Source organism: Neovison vison, chromosome 1 (assembly GCF_020171115.1).
Source record: "Neovison vison isolate M4711 chromosome 1, ASM_NN_V1, whole genome shotgun sequence".
NCBI classification, from domain to species: Eukaryota; Metazoa; Chordata; class Mammalia; order Carnivora; family Mustelidae; genus Neogale; species Neogale vison.
Genome location: NC_058091.1, coordinates 226646412 through 226667642, shown reverse-complemented (window position 1 = coordinate 226667642; position 21231 = coordinate 226646412). Strand labels below are relative to the sequence as shown.

Sequence of the window (21231 nt, the reverse complement as noted above, 5' to 3'; positions counted from 1 at the left end):
CCCCTCTCTCTCACTTTCCCTGTACAGTCTGCAATGATTTTTCAGGGGCTCCCTTTGTTTCTCCCTAACCATCTCCAACCCTCTATTATTCCCTTTTCTGACCTAAGATTGCTTAGCTTTTCAATGAACGTATTTCTAATAAAAAGCAGAGAGTCATCACATGGATAATAGTGGAAATGGAATTCAGAAGTCATTCATTTAAAAACATTTTATACTTCCAGCTCTATATGGATATTAATCATCATCTAAATCAGTTTGGCTCCTGAGTTAGGATACTGATTATCCTGAGTTAGAATACTGATTATCTGACTCTCTTGAGCTACCATATTTGGTATAGTAAAGAGCAAGAGACTTGTGCTTCCAAACAGGTCCATTTCAAAAATGCACCCAAATCTACTTGGCTTCCAAGTTCAAATCATGACATTTCAGGTAGCAAGGCATACCTCTACTTTGAAAAGCAGTTAAAATATTACTATTTTTAAAATACAAAAAAGGTGAAAGCCATTAAAACAAGCAAATAGTATTTTAATTAAATACTGAATTTATGAGAACTACTGTAAACCTTATGAAAGAAGGGGGACATCTAGAGAAATCTATATGTTCTCAGAATCATTACATAAGTTAAAAAACTAAGAAAAAAAGGAAGAAACACAGAAAGAAACAGTCATTCTCCATTTCCCTACCAGATTGAAGCTTCACTATTTATGGGATACTGAAAAAACCCTTGGAGCTCTTCCGGGGCAAATGTGTTGAGACCTGATAGTGTTCTCACAAACTTATAAATCTAACACAAAGCATTTTAAGCCTCTAGGCCCTGATTTTTTAAAAATTACATATATATATATATACACACACACATATATATATGAATAGACATTTATATATATGAACATTTAAAAAAAATTTTTTAAATTACAAAAATTTAAATTTGAATCTAATAAAATATTAATAAATTTAATATTTTTAGTGAAATAAAATTGGTCTTTAGCAGACTCCTGATGGCAACCACGACAGAGTGCATCTTTGCTGAAATCTGCCTAAATTGGAAAATAATTCCAGTTGTGCTCAATGTCAAGAGGCAGCACTTTTTCTTCCTGAATTTGGAGAACATGTGATTTCTGGTTGATAGGGAAGAGCTAGGCTGAAGAGGTAAAGCTGGTGAATATGTGTCAAATAATTCACATGTGAAATACCAGAAATCTAATCAAAACCAGGAAACACAGGTTCTCGTCTTGCCTGCCAACAACTTGCCACATTCTCAACAAGGTCACATCTCTGGGCCTCCGTGTCTTTAATTCTAAAATGAGTTAGCTTTGATGATACCACTTTTGATGAGGTCTGCCTCAGCTCTACAATACTCTGATTCCTTGTTTATTTAAAAATCGTTTTACCTTTGTCATATATCTACAGATAAGGTGAGGGGCAGGGGGAGAAGGAGAGGGAGAATCTTAAGCTGGCTCTGTGAGGAACCCAGCAGAGACCCCAGTGAGGGGCTCAATCTCACAAACCTGAAATCATGGCCTGAGCCAAAATGAAGAGTTGGATGCTTAACCGACTGAGCCACGCAGGAGCCCTACCTTTGTTACATTTTAAAAATGTTCTGTGATGGTTATAAAAGCAACACACATTTGAGTGGTATTTTAAAAAAAGACATAGGGGTGCCTGGGTGGCTCAGTGGGTTAAAGCCTCTGCCTTCAGCTCAGGTCATGATCCCAGCGTCCTGGGATAGAGCCCCAAGTCAGGCTCTCTGCTCAGCAGGGAGCCTGCTTCCTCCTCTCTCTCTGCCTGCCTCTCTGCCTACTTGTGATCTCTGTCTGTCAAATAAATGAATAAAATCTTTTTTAAAAAAACAAACATAGATAAGTAAATAGAAATTACCCATAATCCTATCACACAGAGACAACGGCTCTCATAAAAGTAATATATGTGTTGTTTTATAACCCATTCTTCGTTTGACATATTTAAACTTGACTTGGCATTAAATTTCTCCTAGAACATTGATTTTTTTTTTTTAATGGGCATAGCAAGAAGGCAGACATTTCAGAATTACTTAGAGATGAGCCTATGAAACAGTCCCTGTCCTTTCTGATACAGCCCTGAGGGTGCAACCCCTCCCATTCAAGAACCAGTATTGTTGCCATTAATTGCTATTTCCTTAGGAGCAAGAGGGCAGAAGCAAGCCTAAGTGCACTGTGCCTCCAAAAATCACTTTTAATGACTGCTGAATTGGAATGTACCATCATCTATTAACCAATTTTCTTCACTGGATATTTACAATAATATTTTCATTATTAAAAACATCATAATGAACACTGGTATAGCTCTATCTTTGTGCATATTTGTAATGAGAACTTTGATACTTCCTCTTTGTTAACTAGTAATAAAAATTAATATTTGAGGTGTTATGAGGTTGTGTTAAGTTGCAGTCTCTCATTCTGTTTCAGAGAGACCCTATTAAATACTGGAATCTAACATAAAAAGAAAAGATGCGCCTTAAGTACGAAGTTTGGTCACTTACCAGCATCTTTGAGCCAACTATCATAGAGACGCACGGTTCTTGACGTAAGATCACTGAAGGCCATTTTCCACAGGATTTACTGGCTCTTACAATGGGTTCTTCAGTACAAGAAAAAAAAATAAATGAGTTTATGATCTATAAGTGCAAATAAAGCCAAGTTCTAATAAAACAATATGATAAATGCTAAATATTTAATAGGAATACTTGGCAAAACAACAAAGTTGTACTGAGGGTAAATGCATTAGAGAACCACATTAAACCCTGATACAGTGGCAAAGATTTAAGATTTTTCATCATTATAAGAACAATGCTTACTTTGCTGAAAAAGGCTAACATTCTGTGTACAAGATAAAAAAGGAGTGAATGATTCTAAGAACGTTCATAAGGGTATCTCCCTTTTACAGCAACAGTGCAGATCAGGAAAAGACTACCTTCCATGGCAATTCTTGAAATAAAAACCGAGTAGAAGAAAGTCAAGCAGATATACAAACATTCCAAGAAGCTACTCTGACCTAGGACGTATAGCTGATCTTCAGGCATAAAACAAGGTCTTCCGTATGCCAAGTCTTTACAATTTAAGTGGACTATAGGTAGAAAGAAGGAAGGAAAGAAGATCTACAACAGCCAAGGAAAAGCTGCCTCGTTTATCTGGACAGATACATAAGAAGAGTTGTAAAAAGACGTCTTCGGAAGAACAACAAAAAAAAATGAGTGAAAGGAAACTAGCCCTATTATATATTAAAAGATAATCTAAATCTTCAATAAATAAAACAATGTGACACCGACACACAAAGAAGCAAACCAGTGGGATACAGCAGAACATCCAGAAATACACCAGATATAGTCAGGGACTATATTTTGTAAATTCTCAGAAGTACACTCTCCCACGTATGAACACCTCTGAAATCAGCATACCTCTTAAAGATGGATGGTATGCCATAAAATGAAGTGTATTTGATTCAAAGCCATAGAGTGGGAAGATGAAATAGCTCTGGAGATGGACGGTGGTGATAGTGCACAACAATGTAAATATACTTAATGTCCCAGAACTTCACACTTAAAAATGGTTAAAATGGTAAATTTTATATCATGTATGTTTTATCACAATAAAAAAGAAATTCTTTGGGCCTACAACAGGAAAATTCAAACTTTCTTCTAGCATTCTAAAAGCCATTTTAGAATATAAGCGCATATATATATATGTATATATATACACATACACATACATACACACACACATACATACATTTATATTTGGAACATAAAATATTTCTTTTTAAGACATATAGTATATGATAAAGGTGGCATCTCAAACCAGTGGGCATTGAATTACCAGCAGTTTTTCAAAAAATGGTGTGATACAATGAGATAGTCATCTAGGGGTAAAGGTTGAATCCAACTATCATACTATAAACCAAGATAAACTCCAAGTAGATCGAAGATTTAAATAAGAAAAACTGAAAGAAAAGGAAAAAGAAAAACAGAATCATGAAAGTACTAGATGACAACAGAGAAAACACTTTTCTAATCTTGGAGTGGGAAAGGACTTTCTAATTTTGACTTAAAATACAAAGGACATAAGAGAAGACTAACAAATGTAACCACCTGAAAATTAAGAGGAAAAAATTGAAAAGTAAAAAATGACAAACAGGAAAAAATATGTTCAGTTCATACCACAGACAAATGCTACTCTCCTTAATATATAAAGAGTTCTAAGAAATTGATTTTAAAAAAAGACCTATAAGACAAGAAAAACATGGGCAAATCTCATAGAAAAGGAAATACAAACGGCTCTTAAACATATGAAAAGTTGTTTACCTTTAATCATAGAGATTTATACTATTTTATTACAGTGGATGGGCTAAAATCCAAACATTTTTATCAGTCTAATTGGCATAAATCCAGAAACATGTTGAGACGGCTATGGTAAATTCATACATTGCTGGTGGGAGTGCAATAACCCTTGGTAATGCCAATTTGGTAGGAGAAAGTATAAACGCATTTTTTTTTAAAGATTTTATTTATTCATTTGACAGAGAGAAATCACAAGTAGATGGAGAGGCAGGCAGAGAGAGGGAAGCAGGCTCCCTGCTGAGCAGAGAGCCCGATGCGGGACTCGATCCCAGGACCCTGAGATCATGACCTGAGCCGAAGGCAGCGGCTTAACCCACTGAGCCACCCAGGTGCCCCTAAACGCATTTTTTTATAGCAACGTTATTCTTAGAAACATCCTATAGATACACATGCACATATGCAGTATGACATATTCAAGGTTATTCATTGCATCAGTTAGTAACAGCAACAGACTGGAAACAAGCCAAATGTCTAATAAAAGTGGACTGGTTAATAAATGATAATACATCTAAACCATGAAATATTATGCTATTTTAAGTAAGAATGAGGAAGTTCTCCATGTGCTGATATGGAAAGTCATCCAAGATAAATCTCTATGTGAAAAAAAAAACAAAGGAAGTTACATAATTTTAAAATGAAAAAATTTTTATATTAGAAAGGAGGAAAGCAATGAGAATATAAATTTGCATTTATTTATATTAGCACAAAACAAATTCTGCAAAGATATCCATGGGTAAGGTAATCAGGTACAAAGTGGGCTGAAGGGGTAGAAGGCAGACCTCATACTGTTCGGTTTTTAACTAAAGTGAATACATTACCTATCCAAAAAATAAAGAACTGAAATATTTCAAAGGGAAAATAAAGGAATAGAATCAGCCGCACCTTTGCTGGACCAACCTACTTAAACATCCATACACAAATGCACAAACAGACAAAAGAGAGATTTTTGTCTTAATTCCTCAAGGGTCCATCCCCTCCAGGGGATCTTTCCAAGTTCGGGGAAGTATCTCAGCATGGCTTTGGTACATCTTCCCTCCTCAAGCTGAGTTCAGATTCAAGAATTGTGGTGATGCCAGGGTCTTACTGGAGTCAGCCTGAGCTCTTCCCTATGGATCCCTTCTACAATGACAAAAACCTTGGTTTGGATCTCACCATTTAACAGCTGTATGACCCTGAGCAAAATGAAAGCTCAATTTCCTAATCTGGAAAATGATGATTCTACAACCTACCAAGATAAAATAAAGTAACTCAGAGTTGTTTTGAGGACCACATGAGATAATATATACTTGTGACATTTAGAGCACAGAATCCAATAAAGAATGGACATTTCATCAAAGTCAGACATCATCACTTGCAGAGATAAATTCTGCCAATTTAATCAGAAAGCATCTGGCCAAACTCATTATCTAGTAGAGTTGAATAGCATTTTATGCAACAAATCTAGAGAAAGCTCTACTGCTTTTGTTTTAAGAACTGGAATGTCCAATTATATATGAGTCTTCCCTTGATGTTTTCCAACTATTTTGTTCTGAATGTTTTTAAAAATTTTTTATTCTATTTTTTTTAGAGATTTATTTATTTATTTTAGAGAGATTGAGCGAAAACAGGAGGGGCAGAGAAAGCGGGAGAGAGAACTTCAAGCAGTCTCCACACTGAGTGCAGAACCCAGCGTGGGGCTCGATCTCACCAACCTGAGATCATGACGCGAGCTGAAACCAAGAGTTGGACATCTAACTGGCAGCAGCATCCAAGTGCCCTGCTATAAGTGTTTAGACCATGCTAAAAGCTACTTACCTGTGCACCTTTACTGCAGGTAAAACAGACCTCGAGCCATTATTCTTAGAAACTCCCAAAATAATGCTGTTTAAATTACTCCAAACCAAGATTCTAATTATATATGGTATATGGTGAGGTTACATTTCAAACTATTATTCTGTTTTCCATGCAATTCCTTCCTCTTCTGTTTTTCCCCCACTCAATCCACGCAGGACATTTTCCCCTCCCTAAACTTCCAAAAGCACAAAAACTCAAGAAACCACAGATTAATGCAGATTAGAAACATTCACAGACACTAAACAGAGCTGGTTTCTCTAAACCCAAACACTACACAAGTTTGAAATGAAGGGAGAAGGGAAAGGCAGTCAGAGGAGCAACTCATACTAGATGGGAAGCAGGAGCAAATGTTCTCTGGGGGGGGGGTGAGAGATGGAGCACTGGTGAGGTAGGAAAGGTATCCATTAGTCCAAGTTCCTGGAGTATGGACTCTCTCATTGATCCTTTACTTGTATATAACCTGAAATCCAACAGTCTTTAACACCTGTGGGCCCAGAAGAAAGAAGAAGTACACAGAATTATGTAGGGATGGGGCATGAAGAAAAAACCTGATCCTTTAGCCTTGTTAGAAGTGACACCACATGGGCACCTGGGTGGCTCAGTAGGTTAAGCCTCTGCCTTCGGCTCAGGTCATGATCTTGGGGTCCTGGGATCAAGCCCCACATCGGGCTCTCTGCTCAGCGGGGAGCCTGACTGCCTCTCTCTCTCTGCCTGCCTCTCTGCCTACCTGTGATATCTCTCTCTGTCAAATAAATAAAATCTTAAAAAAAAAGAAGAAGAAGAAGAAAAAGTGACACCACACAGCCGAGAATTTTCTAGGCTGGACAGTACTGGACTGGATGCCAATATTACCTTGTAGGGATTGATCTAGGAAACTGTTAACAACTGAATTTGGGGCAGCCTGGGGTTGTCCTCTGAAAGATATAGAGCTATTCTTAGACTACAGTCGGGCATCTTATTGACTCCTAACTACAACATGATTTAACATGGATACTTGACTTAGACAGTGGTACATAGAGATGAGAAGAAATTTACTCCAGTTGGTGAAGGTTTAGAGATATCTTCCAGCTAACAGCAGAACTGGGACCTTAATAGCCAATTTAAAATGCTTACTAGCACAAGATTTCAGGGCTAGTAATGTCACAAAAATCAAGGTTCTCCTGTAGGTGAAGCAGAGAGTTAAAACTCAAAAACAGTAGACAGATGACTACACCTCCATCAAGGGAAGACACAAGGGAGGCACTGGAGGGGCCCACCTCCAAAGGCCTCAAAACTATGTGGCAGTCAACAGGAGCTTGTTGATGGAAGACTGGTACTAGAATTCCACTACCTATAACTGACCCATGAATTCTCCTTGTTTTTGACAGCATCACATGGTGACTGGGTCATTTGGTATCACAGAGGGTTAAATTGCCCAGACTAGCTTCATTAGGTCCACATTAAAGATGTCAAGTTCAAATGTGGGAAATGTGCCTGCTGCCAACAGAAGGCCCTTCCCATGGGCAGCTTCCCTAGAGATTACTCAAAGACATAAGTGGCTTATGTCAGTGCAGCATGGATAGAACACCGGAACACAGACAATATGCTTGAGGTATCTGATCACTTCATCCATTTGGCTCAAAGCTATCTTAACAGTCATTGCAAAGTGGAACTCATCTGAAAGAATTTCTTGGTGGAATGCACCCAGATGAGGATGGGACTTTAGAGCTGCCTGTGATAGGAAGTAGCTAGCAGGAGCCCAGGAAATCTAAAACCATGGCCCACCACTTCCAGGTCAATCCTCATGTGTAGAGATTTATCCACACCCTGTAAAATACGTACGGGACATCTTCTCTGGGGGAAAGAAGTGGTAGAGTCAGCATTTGGCTTTCCTAGGGCATGTCATGATCCAGGAGCAAGGCCATATGGTTTCCCTTTCTCTTGGATGTCTGGAAGGTTCTGAGCTCCCACTGATCTTTGCTTTGGAAATCAGACATCAGGAACAAACCTGCAAGAACACATCTGCTGAGGGACACAAAAGGAGCTGCAGGAAGGTACCAGCATAGGGATGGAGGTCTATGGTGGAAATGAGGATAGCAGGGTAAGAACAAAACAGCTGACCTTTCTGTGGAAAGCCAAGTCTGCCCGAATAAGAGGTGGTGGTTTGAAACTTTACCCCTGTACAAAGCAAGGAAGGAGAGAAGGGCAGGGCAAATCAAGCTATTTCATAGAAATCATAATTTCTCATTGGAGAACTGATAAGGGAAACGTGCCTTCAAATGCAGTGTTACAAAGGAGAAAAGCAGAGCCAGCTTAGGAAGCAAAAGGAAAACACACTCAACCCTGTCTCATCAGAAGAGGATTGGGGGGAGGGGTTCAGTAGTGAGTCAGAACAGGGCATTGGGACCTCAGGCTACACAGTGGTAAAAGGTCTTCAGGTGAAAAGTGTCAGACAGCCTTTCTCTGAGTAATGATGCTGGAAAACCAGAGTTCACATGGAGTCTCCAGAAAAAAAAAAATTCTGAGATAAGATGTAAAAATCTCAGGAAGAAATCAAAGACTGCTAGGGAAACCTCCACTTAGATATTAATCTGCAGGTTTCCTGTGTATTCCCCGCCCCGCCTGTTTCCTCCCTGGATCCAGTTTCCCCTTCCACCCCCATCCTCTGTACATAAGTGGAAAGAAAGCCTCGAGGAGGTCATGAGTCTAAGTGTGAATAGAAGGTTTGGGTGCTTGAGTTTGCTCCATCCCAATGGTTTAGTTAGACTGAGGCTGGGACTGGGATCAAAAACTTTTAAGCATATTAAAATGTGAGGAATGACTATAAAATAATAACTTATTTGTTTAAACCTAGATTTCCCAACCTTGGTTGTACTGACATTTGGGGACAGACAATTGCTAGGTGTGGGAAGCTGTCCTAAGCACTGTAGGATGCTTAGCGCCGGCCCTGGCCTCCACCCGCTAAATGCCAGAACTCCCAAGTTGAGACAACCAAAAAATTTTGAGAAATTGACCAACTGCCAATCCCTAGTTGAGAATCCCTAATTTAAACCAAACAACCAACATTTATTCATTCAGATAAGAGCAGTTGGTTCAGAGTCACTACTTTCGCAATTATACATTTATTTCAGTGATGCTGTCATTCAAAAAAAATTTTAAGCTTTTCTTCACAAAATGATCTTAGAGTTTTTCAGAATGTCATTTAAATAGCTCTAAGGGGAAAAAAATCTTTGTCTACTACTTCTAGAAGTCAGGTCATAACCAATCATATGTTAAGAATGATTCTTGGGGGGCGCCTGGGTGGCTCAGTGGGTTAAAGCCTCTGCCTTCGGCTCAGGTCATGATCCCAGGGTCCTTGGATCGAGCCCCGCATCGGGCTCTCTGCTCATCAGGGAGCCTGCTTCCCTCTCTCTCTGCCTGCCTCTCTGCCTACTTGTGATCTGTCTGTCAAATAAATAAATAAAATCTTTTTTTTAAAAAAAATGATTCTTGGGGTGCCTGGATGGCTCAGTCAGTTAAGTGTTTGGCTTTGGCTCAGGTCATGATGTCGGGGTCTGAGCCCCACATTGGGCTCCCTGCTTGGTAGGGAGTCTGCTTCACCCTCTCTCTCTTCCATGCTCTCACTGCCCCTCCCTCCCTCAAATAAATATATAAAATCTTAAAAAAAAAAAAAAGAATGATTCTGAAGGAAAATGGATGAAGCTGAGCTCCACCTTGTTAAGTGGGGTGAGAAGCATAGCAATGGAGAAATTTTACTCATAATTTACTACTAACATTTTCAACCTATACTTCATAACCTTAAGAGAGTTTCAAAAAAAAATCTGGAAACGTTTAGAGTCATAGCAATATTAGTGGGAAAAATGTATTCCTGAGTTAACTGAGGAAACACTCATTTATACCTATACATTCCAGCATATTAGTTTAAATCTTTTTCTCTATCATCTACTATGAACTCCAATTAAAAGAAAGTGAATTTAGAACCTGAAATAGACTCAGTGAAAAATGATTTCAAATGACAGATTTTCAATGTTGTTAATTACCATACAGGTATGTGTGAATGTACACACACACACACACTGCAGAAGCAAAAATACATGTTTGACACACCTTCCATACAGGATTTTGCATTTTAAGGTATATATCTGTTTCTTCTTAGGATTTCCTTTATCAATCCCCCCAAATTTTTTTGCCATTTCTATTCCATAGCTAGGTTGTATAAATTGTTTCAGGAATGAAACAGTATAGCAGAAGAGAAACAGAAAGTCTTATCCTGGCTTTAGAGTTAGGAAAGCTTAGGCACTTTAGCCATACAGAAGAACCCGAGGACACAAGAGATCTGAGAGGAAACATCTGAGGTTTCTATGTCTTCTAGCATAGAAGAGCTAGTTTTGGGACTGACGAAGGAGGAGTTGGAGGGAAAGCAATTAGTACCCACTTCAAAGAGAAGGGCAAGAAGCCCTGGCAAGATGCCAGGTAGGATTATGGGAAGAGAGGGCAGAAATGGTCAGGCTCAGCTGCCTGGGTAGAGGGGGAACAGGTGGCTGATGGGGCCTTGGGCTGGCATAGAGAGTTTCTCTTCCTCTAGCATGGAGCAGGAGCCACAGAAACACTTCTGAGTATCCTCGACAGACCCAGAAGAATTGCAGAAGAGCTGTAGAAAATGAAGCAGTCATGCAGCTAGCGACAACACAGACCTGTGGGGACAAGTAGCCAAAGAGTTGATGGGACCCTGGATGTCTCAGGGAGAGCAATGTTGACCAAGGACATCAAGGACTAAAGGGCTCCTCCAAGTAACATGATCTTACATAAGCTTGTTTTAACTTGCTGAGGGGGATGAAGTGAGGGAGTAGCCTATTTAGAATGGCATGAAATAGGTTCCTGCCACCCCCAAAAATAAACCTTTATTAAAAAATAAAAACTGGGGTGCCTGGGTGGCTCAGTGGGTTAAGCCGCTGCCTTCGCTCAGGTCATGATCTCAGGGTCCTGGGATCGAGTCCCGCGTCGGGCTCTCTGCTCAGCAGGGAGCCTGCTTCCCTCTCTCTCTCTCTCTGCCTGCCTCTCTGTCTACTTGTGATCTCTCTCTGTCAAATAAATAAATAAAATCTTTAAAAAATTTTAAAAAAAACTGAGCTGTAAAGAAATGAAATTTTGTTCTTACATAGCTGACTTTGTCAGTTGAGGTTTGAAACCATTTACTTTAGGTATGGAATCAGGTCACTACATTTTTTCTCCTTTCCCTATCCCTTATTTCAGTGGTTGCCAGACGTGGTTGAAAATCAAAATTAGCTGGAGAGAAATCTAGATTCAGTTAGTATATTTGGGGAGATTCTGATGATGGGCCAGGTTTGGGAACCTTTATCAATGCTGCATCAGCCATTCTGAGACACAACACCCACAACATGAGGAAATGGCATAAAATTCATGACAAAGGATCCAGTTAATGAATGTCACCTGGCTATGATAAGACATCTGGGTCAAGAAGGGCAGTAACAGTAGGTGCAATCAATACTGGTAAGTTTTCTCTGGTGATGCAAAACATCCCATAAGAGATGTGAAATCTGGGAGACCTTTTAGTCAGCACATACACCCAAGATATAAGGAAACTAACCCCCTATTTTTTTTTCAAATTATTTATTTGAGAGAGAGAGAGAGAGAGAATGAAAGAGCATGAAATGGGAGAAGGTCAGAGGGAGAAGCAGATTCCTTGCAGAGCTGGGAGCCTGATGTGGGACTCGATCCCAGTACTCCAGGATCATGACCTGAGCCAAAGGCAGTGGCTTAACCAACTGAGCAACCCAGGCACCCCTAACCTCCTATTTTGAGAGTGAAATAAGCTTGAAGTTCCCAAACACCTGGGAAAGGGAACATCATTGCTACATCTTAGGTCTTAGTAAATTACAGAAAAATCAGAATATAAGTCTTGTCTTTTAGGAAAACAAAACTAACCACAAATATCAAATTAAAAAAAAAACTATCTGACTTTTTGCTTTGCAAATAGGAATGTTATGGTACCAGGGAAGAGATTTTTGTCTGTAAGAGAACACTCAATTTGAAGTGGCTTAAGCAGTAAGAGGATGAGTTCTAGAAAAAGAATCTAAAGGCAGGGAAATGTCTTCTGACTTGATTATTATCTCTTTTGTCATTCTGGTGGAAAAAGATAGTGGCAATCATTCCAAAGATCACACTCTCATACACCTTCATCCAGACCAGTAAAGGAGTCTTTTCTTTGTCTCCTTTTTAGGAGCTTCAAAACGCCTTCCCAATGCTCCCCAGAAGCCCCTGAAATGTCCCTTCCCAGAGGTACATCCCAAGCCAATATCTAAGCCAAGCACTGAGAACTGATGGGGACCCCTTTGGTTTCTTTAGGGTAATTGGTACTGTGTTTACCACAACCCCACAGTAACATGCGGAAGCACAGGTCTTCAGAGAGGAAGAGGAGCCTGAAATGAAAGCCAAGAGTGGTTACCCCACAAGGAAGAAGGGGTTTAGCTTTGAGAAACAATGTCTGCTGAAAGTGTGCATTGAACAGATTACTCTGTAGTGACATTTCTGATGTGGATTGAAGCTCTGAGACTGAACCCATCCATCTCAGTGCTGCTTGTCCTGCTGAAAAGTGCTTTAAGTGAGACGTGGTTACTATGTTAAGCAAGCCACAGAAGATTTTCTAGTGACTTTGATATATCTGCTATTTAGAATTATCTTGTGCCACAGTCTTTTAATGATACAGATGACATACTCTAAATTCATAAACACAGGAGAGTATAGGGTTGAACTCAAAAGGATAACTGTTATGCCACTTCCACGAACTTCTGTTTTCCTGACTGGTATACAGCATGTTTAAGTAAAATGGGTCTTTCTCACCCCCAATAACAATGACATGGTAATACATATTAATACTCTATGTGGATAGATTCAGAACTGCCCTTCCATCAAGTTTTTTTTTAATTTTCAGCATAACAGTATTCATTATCTTTTCACCACACCCAGTGCTCCATGCTCTATAATACCCACCACCTGGTACCCCAACCTCCCACCCCCCGCCACTTCAAACCCCTCAGATTGTTTTTCACCATCAAGTTTAAGAGTTGTAATTTCCATGTCAAGCAGGACCTCAAAACAAGTATCTCAAAACAAGTACCATCCACTCCATTCCTTACTATTCCATTATTTCATCTTGATTTCCACTCTTTACTTTCCCTTAATACAGGGACTTTTTAATATTAGATGCCTCTGGAAAATACAACACTATATACGCAAGACCCACCAGACTAATTCAGGTTACATTTCTGTTTGGCTTGGCTCTGCAACTTTATCAGTACTCAAGAGCAAAGAAGCAGGTAAACTTGAGACGCTCATTTAACAACTTCAACATATTACTATGACAAGAAACCAGTGATACTAGCAACAGGCTCCAGCAGGAAATGGAAGTCATGTAAACCTATAGCACAATGCTAAAGCACACTATTTATTGTGCTTACCCTCAATCTTGTGCTAACAGAGGGCTTCCCAATCTGAGTAGACCCATTAGTATCCTTGCCAAGTCTCTGGCCCCAGTGCAGCATTTATCTCTGGAAACACCAAGCAAATTTAGAGAAGATGCAGAGAACATTTGGGGTAAATAAAGAAGCTGCTAAGTTCAATGCAGTACGGAACAGGACAATAAAGACAGGAGCCCTGACCACAACCTCCACATGTGGGAAGAGCCTAGAAAATGGGATGAGTAACTCTGAGACAAGCATCCAAAAAACTGTACAGATGGGAGTGACCACCAGGACCAACAGGACTTGATTCTCTGTCTGAAGAAGTAAGAGGTACCTCAAGGACACTTTCACTCCTGTTTGTAACCCAAGTCCTAGAACAATGTCTGGAGTAAAACAGATGCTCAAGAAATATCTGCTGAACGAATTCTGAAATGTGGTAAACACAGAAGAAGAAAAAAGGAAGTCAATGCAAGGCAAGAGGGCCAGACCAAATACCCCACTCCTTAGGCCTTCTTCTCCACTTTGTTCCAGTGAATGCCATATTCCCCTCATTCATTTTCTCTCCAAACTAAGGTATGTCATTGTGCAAGGAAGTGCTGAGCAGGATACAATATTATTTTAAAACCAAGGCCCCCCAATTCAAATAACTTTTGATTTGGCAGGAAAAAGAAATGCCTACACAGATATCTAAAATGCAAAGCAGAACACAGGGTCAGGAAAACAACTGACAGGGAGTACTATAGTTTCTAGGAACGAAGGCTTACTTCTGGCCCATGTGACCAGGAAGAAAGGCCTGTTGGAGGGGAGGATACCTGACCTGAGCTTTGAGAATAAGATTTCAATAGGCAAAAATGCAGGCACCTGGCAGAGAGGAGGGACACATACTGCAAGCAGAGGGATCTCCAAGGGAGATCATTCATTTGTTTTCTCAACTAATATTACTGCTTTTTTTTTTCTTTTTACTGGATAGGATTGATCGATTTTTACTTACTAAGGTATAACTGACATACCACATTATGTTAGTTTCAGGTGTACAACATAGTGATTTGATGTTTTTAAACATTGTGTGATGGTTACAATAAATCTGGTTACCCTTCTGTCAACTTACAAAGTTAATACAGTGCTGACTATATTCCTCATGTTGTACACTATATCCTTGCAACTTATTTTATAACTAAAGTTTGTACCCCCTAATCCCCTTCACCCCTTTCACCCCCAACTCCCCTCTCTGTGGCGATGACCAATCTTTTTTCTGTATCTGTAAGTCTGCATTTTGTTTTTTAGATTCCACATATAAGTGCTATTATGCAGCATTTGTTCTTCTGTGTCTGACTTAATTTTACTTAGCATAGTACCCTCAAGGTACACACACACACATCTTCTTTATCCATTTACCCGTTGATCACTGATGAACACTTCAATTGCTTCCATATCTCAGTCTTTTTTTTTTTACTGGATATGATTTTTATTTATTGTGCTATAATTGACATACAATATTATATTAGTTTTAGATGTACAACACAGTGATAAGTGAAGCTGCAGTCAATATATATTTTTTGAATTAGTGTTTTTGTTTTCTTCAGATCAATACTTGGTAGAATTGCTGGGTTATATGGTAGCTCTATTTTTAATTTTTTGAGTAACCTTTACTGTTTTCCATAATGGTTAAACCAATTTACGTTCCCACAACAGTACTGAAAGATTTCCTTTTCTTCACATCCTGGCCAATACTTGTTATTTTTTGTCTTTTTGATGACAACCATTCTGATAGGTGTAAGGTGATATCTATTTGGTTTTGATTTACATTTTCTTGATCATTAGTGATGTTGAACATCTTTTCTTGTACCTAGTGGCAATTTGTGTGTCTTCTTTGGAAAAATATCGATTCAAATCCTCTGTCCATTTTTAATTGATTTTCTTTTTTTTTCAGTTGTATGAGTTCTTTACACATTTTGGATATTTATCTCTTATCAGATATATGACTTGTGAATATCTTCTCTCATTCAGTTGGTTGTCTTTTCATTTTGTTGACAGTTTCTTTCACTCCAAAGAAGTTTTTTTGTTGTCATTTTTTGTTTTTAAGATTTATATATTTTAGAGAGAGAGAGACAGAGCCAGGGGAGTGGAAGAGGGAGAGGGAAAAGGGATGCAGACTCAACACTGAGCAAATGCCCAACACAGGGCTCAATCTCAGGACCCCAAGATCACCACCTGAGCCAAAATGAAGAGTTGGATGCTCAACTAACTGAACCACCCAGGTGCCCCCTGCAGAAAGTTTTTAGTTTGATGTAGTTCTATTTGTTTACTTTTGCATTTGTTTTCCCTGCCTTTGGAGTCAGAACCAAAAAAAAAAAAAAAACAAAAAACAAAAAAACAAACAAAAAACAAAACAAAACCATAACTAAGACTGATGTCAAGGAGTTTACTGCCTATGTTTTCTTTAGGAGGATTATGGTTTCAAGTCTTATATTGAAGTCTCTAATCCATTTTGAGTTGATTTTTGTATAAGGTTTAAGATAGAGGCCCAGTTTTCCTAACACCATCCATTCTAAGTAGAGGGATCTCCAAGGGAAGATCTCCAAGTCATATATTCTTGACTCCTTTGAACATACAGGTGTGGGTCTATTTCCGGGCTCTCCATTTTTTATCATTGATCAATGTGTCTGCTTTTATGCCAGTATCATAATGTTTTGATTACTATAGCTTCGTAGTATAGTTTGAAATCTGAGCGTGTAATAGCTCTGGCTTTGTTCTTTCTCAAGATTGTTTTGGTTAGTCAAGGTCTTTTGTGGTTCCCTACAAATATAATTATTTGCTCTAGTTTTGTGAAAAATACCACTGGAATTTTGATAGGGACTGCACTGAATCTGGAGATAGTTTTGATAGTATGGACACTTTAACAATATTAATTTTTCCAATCCACAAGCACAGGAAACCTTCCATTTCTTTCTTCAATGCCTTATACTTTCCAGTGTACAGATCTTTCACCTACTTGGTCAAATTTATTCCTACATATTTTATTCTTTTTGATGCGATTGTAAATGTAATATTTTCTTGATTTCTCTTTCTGATACTTTATTATCAGTGTACAGAAATGCAACAGGTTTTTGCATATTAAGTTTGTACCCTGGAACTTTACTGAATTCATTGATCACTTCTAATAGTTTTTTAGTGGAGTCTTCAGGATTTTCTATACACAGTATCATGTCATCTGCAAATGGTGGCAGTTTTACCTTCTCTTTTCCAATTTGGATGCCTTTTATTTATTTAGTTTTTCTTGATTAGGTGATGTGGCTAGGACTTCTAATACTATGTTGAATAAAAGGGGGATAGTGAACACTCTTGTCTTGTTACTTACCTTAAAGGAAAAGCCTTCAGCTTTTCACAATTAAGTATGATATTAGCTATAGGTTTTTATAAGTACCGCGCGCTAACCGATTGTGCCACTGGAGCTCCTTAGCTATAGGCTTTTAATATATGGCCTTTATATACTGGGATATAATCTATCTATACCACTTTGTTGAGAGTTTTTATCATAAAAGGATATTGATTCTGTCAAATGCTTTTAGTCCATCTATTGAGATGATCATATAATTTTTATTTTTCATTTTGTTAATATGCTGTATCACAGTGATTGTTTTGTGGGTGCTGAACCATCTTTGCATCCCTGGAGTAAATTCCACTTGATCACAGGGTATGATCATTTAAAATTATTGTTGAATTCAGTTTGCTAATATTTTGTTGCCAATTTTTGCATCGGTTTATAAGGGATATTAACCTGCAATTCCTTGTCTGGCTTGGGTATGAGAGTAATGCTGACCTTGTGAAATGAGTTTGGAAGCCTTCCCTCCTCTTTAATTTTTTGGAAGAGTTAGAGAAGGATAGGTATCAAATCTTCTCTGAATGTTTGGTAGAATTCACCAGTGAAACTGTCTGGACTTGTGTCTATTGGAAGGTTTTTGGTTAAGGATTCAATATCCTTACAAGCAATTACTCTATTAAGACTTTCTATTTCTCCCTGTTTCAGTCTTGGAAGACTGTAAATGCCTAGGAATTTATCTCTGCAAGACCATCCAATTTGTCGGTGTATATCATTCATAATAGTCTCATGATCCTTTGTATTTCTACGGTATGAGTTATGACTTCTTTTTCATTTCTGATTTTTTTTAAATTTGTATCCTTTCTTTTTCTCTTGATGAAGTTCAAGGTTTGTCAATTTTGTTTATCTTTTCAAAAAACCAGCTCTTAGTTCCACTGGCCTTTTGGCTTTTTGTCTCTATTTCATTTATTTCTGCTCTAATCTTTATTATTTCCTTCCTTCTACTAACATTGGACTTGATTTGTTCTTTTTCTACTTCCTTTCAGTATAAAATTAAATTGTGTGAGATTTCTCTTTTTTCTTGAGGTAGGCCTGTATTGCTATGGACTTCCCTCTTAGAACTGCTTTTGCTGTATCCCTAAGTTTTGGTAGGTTGTTCATTCTAGGTGTTTCATTTCTCTTTCAATTTCTATCACTTCGTAGTTGTTCAGGAACATGTTGCTTAATCTGTGAGTATTTATAGTTTTCCAGTTTTCTTTTTTTAGAAGATTTTATTTATTTGAGAGAGAGAGAGAGAGAGATAGCAAGAGAGAGCATGAGTGGGGAGGAGAGGGTCTCCGCAATGAGCAGAGACCCTGACATGGGGCTTGATCCCAACCTGAGCTGAAGTCAAGCGCTTAACTGAGCAACGCAGGAACCCCTCCAGTCTTCTTCTTGTGACTGATTTCTAGTTTCATATCATTGTGGTCAGAAATGATGCTTGATATGATTTTAATCTTGAATTTTCTGAGAGTTGTTTTGTGGCTTAACGTGATCCACCCTGGAAGTGTTCCATATGCACTTGAGAAGAATGTGAATTCTGCTGCTTTTGGATGGAATGTTCTGTATGTATCTACTAAGTCTCCCTGGTCTAATGTGCTTTTAAAGCCAATATTTCCTTACTAACTTTCTGTCTAATCTATCCATTGATCAAGTGGGATGTTAAAATCCCCTGCTATTATTGCATTGCTGTCATTTTATCCCTTTTTATCTGTTAATATTTGCTTTCTATATTTTGGTAATTCTATGTTGGGTGCATATATATTAACCAATTTTCTTAAGAATCTGTTACATGTCAAGCACAGTTTTGGGTGCCAGTGATATAATAGAAAACAAAACAAAAATCCTGCCTGCATGCTATTATAGAAGAGCTTCTGGTGTATTTCCAAAATGTTTGTTAGTCTATTTTGATATTTGATATTCTATTTGATAATACATAGAATTAAGGAGGGGAACAAAGGAAAGGTCAAAATAGGAATGGTAGATTCCAGGGGTGGTACTTGATCGTGGAGGCATCAAAAGCCAGAATAAAGAATTTATTTTGGAGTTAGTTCTGTTGATGATGAGGAGTCATTAGAGGTTTCCCAACCAGGGAATGTCTTAACTAAGGTGGTGCTTGGAAAGATTAACTGGGTGGCCGAGTCCAGGGCTGGGTAACTGAGGGTGTGGTTTGGAAGGAGGGAGAACAATTGTGCAACTATTGCATCCTATTGGGAAGGATCCAGCATAAACATCACTTCCTCTGAGATGTCATTCCTGATCTAATCAGTCAGGATTAGGTATCTCATGGAGGTGTACTCATAATAAATTGTGACAGCACTTATTGCATCATATTGCAAATGTCTGTTTATTAATTCTTATCTTTCCATCCATCAAAAGGAAAGAAACTGAGCCTCACTATTCCTAGTGCCTAGATTAGTGCCTGGCATGTAGCAGATAATATTTGTGGTATAAGTGAAAAATCAAGTGTTATACATTGAACTGAATCCCCTTAAAATTTGTGTGTTGAAGTTCAAACCCTCAGTACATCCGAATGTGATCTTACCTGGAGAAAGAAACTTCACAGAAGGCAAATTAAATATATGCAGAAAAATTTCACACAAAAACCTATATACAAATGTTTATGGTGACTTAATTCATAATCACCCCAAACTGTAAACAACCCAAATGTTCTACAATGAATAAGTGTATGAACAAACTATGGCATATCCTTTCAATGAAATAGTACTCAGCAATAAAAACAAAGACTACTGATATTCCAGTATGGATGAATCTCAAATATGCTTATGCTAAGTAAAATATACCACATACTACAGGATTCCATTTACGACATTCTGAAGAAAGCAAGGCTATAAAGAGAGAACATATTAGTGGTTGCCAGGGAATGGAATTTGGAAGAAGGTGTGAATACAAAACACAACACAAGGAAATGTTTTAGGGTTAGAGAACTAAGGAGAGAGAATAGAGAATGAATAAATAAATAAATAAATAGAGAAATAGAGAAATACAGAGAATAAATAGAGAAATAATAAATACAAGGAAATGTTTTAGGGTTAGAGTAAAGCTGCATCTTTACTCTGATGGCCGTTACATGACTCCATGAGTCAAAACTCACAGGACTATCAACCAAAAAACAGTGAATTTGCACAATGTAAAAAGAGTTAATTTCCTGCATATTAATTTAAAAGACTTTAAAATCTCCCAAAAAAGCAAATCATATGCAAAAGAGAAGAAATTCAGGCTGCATCAGAGTTCTCTAAAGCAACATTCAATGATATGTGAATTAATGTAACATTTTGAAAGAAACAAAGTATAACCCAGGAATATTATACCTAACTAGAGATCTTGCTCAAGGACAAACGCAGCAGAAATACCTCTTTAAAAAATGGGAGAACTTAGGGAATATAACATCAGCTTTCTTGAAAAAATTATATGGTAACAAAATCAAGCGATTATATAGATGAATCAAAAAATTCAGAAATAGAGAAGCCCTTTTAAAAAGACTGGTTGGGGGTGGGCAGAATCCATTCAAATATGGAAAGAATAACAGGACTACAGAACAAAATGTAAATATTATAAATCTCTAAAATATAAAGGCATAATTATAAATAATGTTTACTGAACGCTTATTATACAGTTGCTTCTTTATGTTTATCAACTCATTTACATTCCCCAACAACTCTATCCTTTTCTACAGATGAGGAAAACCAAGACACAGAGTTGGGTAACCTGGTGGTCTGGTCGCTGAACCTAGGTTCCGCTGAGTCAATTAATATGGCCCAAAAGTATGACTGTCTAAATTTTTTTAAAAAAGAATAACTCCAACCTTTTCATGTTTTTCATAGTCTTTTTTCATAATTTAAGGGCTCATTTAAGAAACCTATCTGTGCGGATAAACATTTGTTTGAAGTTCTAAAATCTCTTCAGTTTCACTTTAGTTTCTTTTTTGCCTCATAAAGTCATGCAGAACTAAATTGAATATGTTTTTATTTACAGGTAGTGTAAATGACCAATTTTGTAAAAATGTATCTGTTTAGCTGTCCAGCTAGTCAGCCAGAGCCAGCATTTCATCTGCACACATGCCTAGAAAAGATATCTGGAATGATGTTGATATAATAATAATATCTGATAATACTACTACTTCTGTGATTATTATAATACATCTGTGCAGTTGGATTTGAGGGGATTTATTTAAAAAAACCACACAC

General features: G+C 38.0%; 1 protein-coding gene across 3 annotated transcripts in view; it reads right to left on the bottom strand.

The window, feature by feature from the left end:
• ELOVL7 (ELOVL fatty acid elongase 7) overlaps positions 1–21231 on the bottom strand; it is a 78755-nt gene that overhangs the window by 25438 nt on the left and 32086 nt on the right. For 2 of the 3 annotated variants that reach the window (XM_044224182.1, XM_044224204.1), the window contains one exon: positions 2519–2616. In XM_044224182.1, coding sequence (XP_044080117.1) covers positions 2519–2582 — 64 coding nt within the window. In that variant the 5' untranslated portion in view covers positions 2583–2616. Of the gene's footprint in view, positions 1–2518; positions 2617–8026; positions 8116–21231 lie in introns of those variants that run through there. The other variant, XM_044224193.1, reaches the window with a different exon arrangement.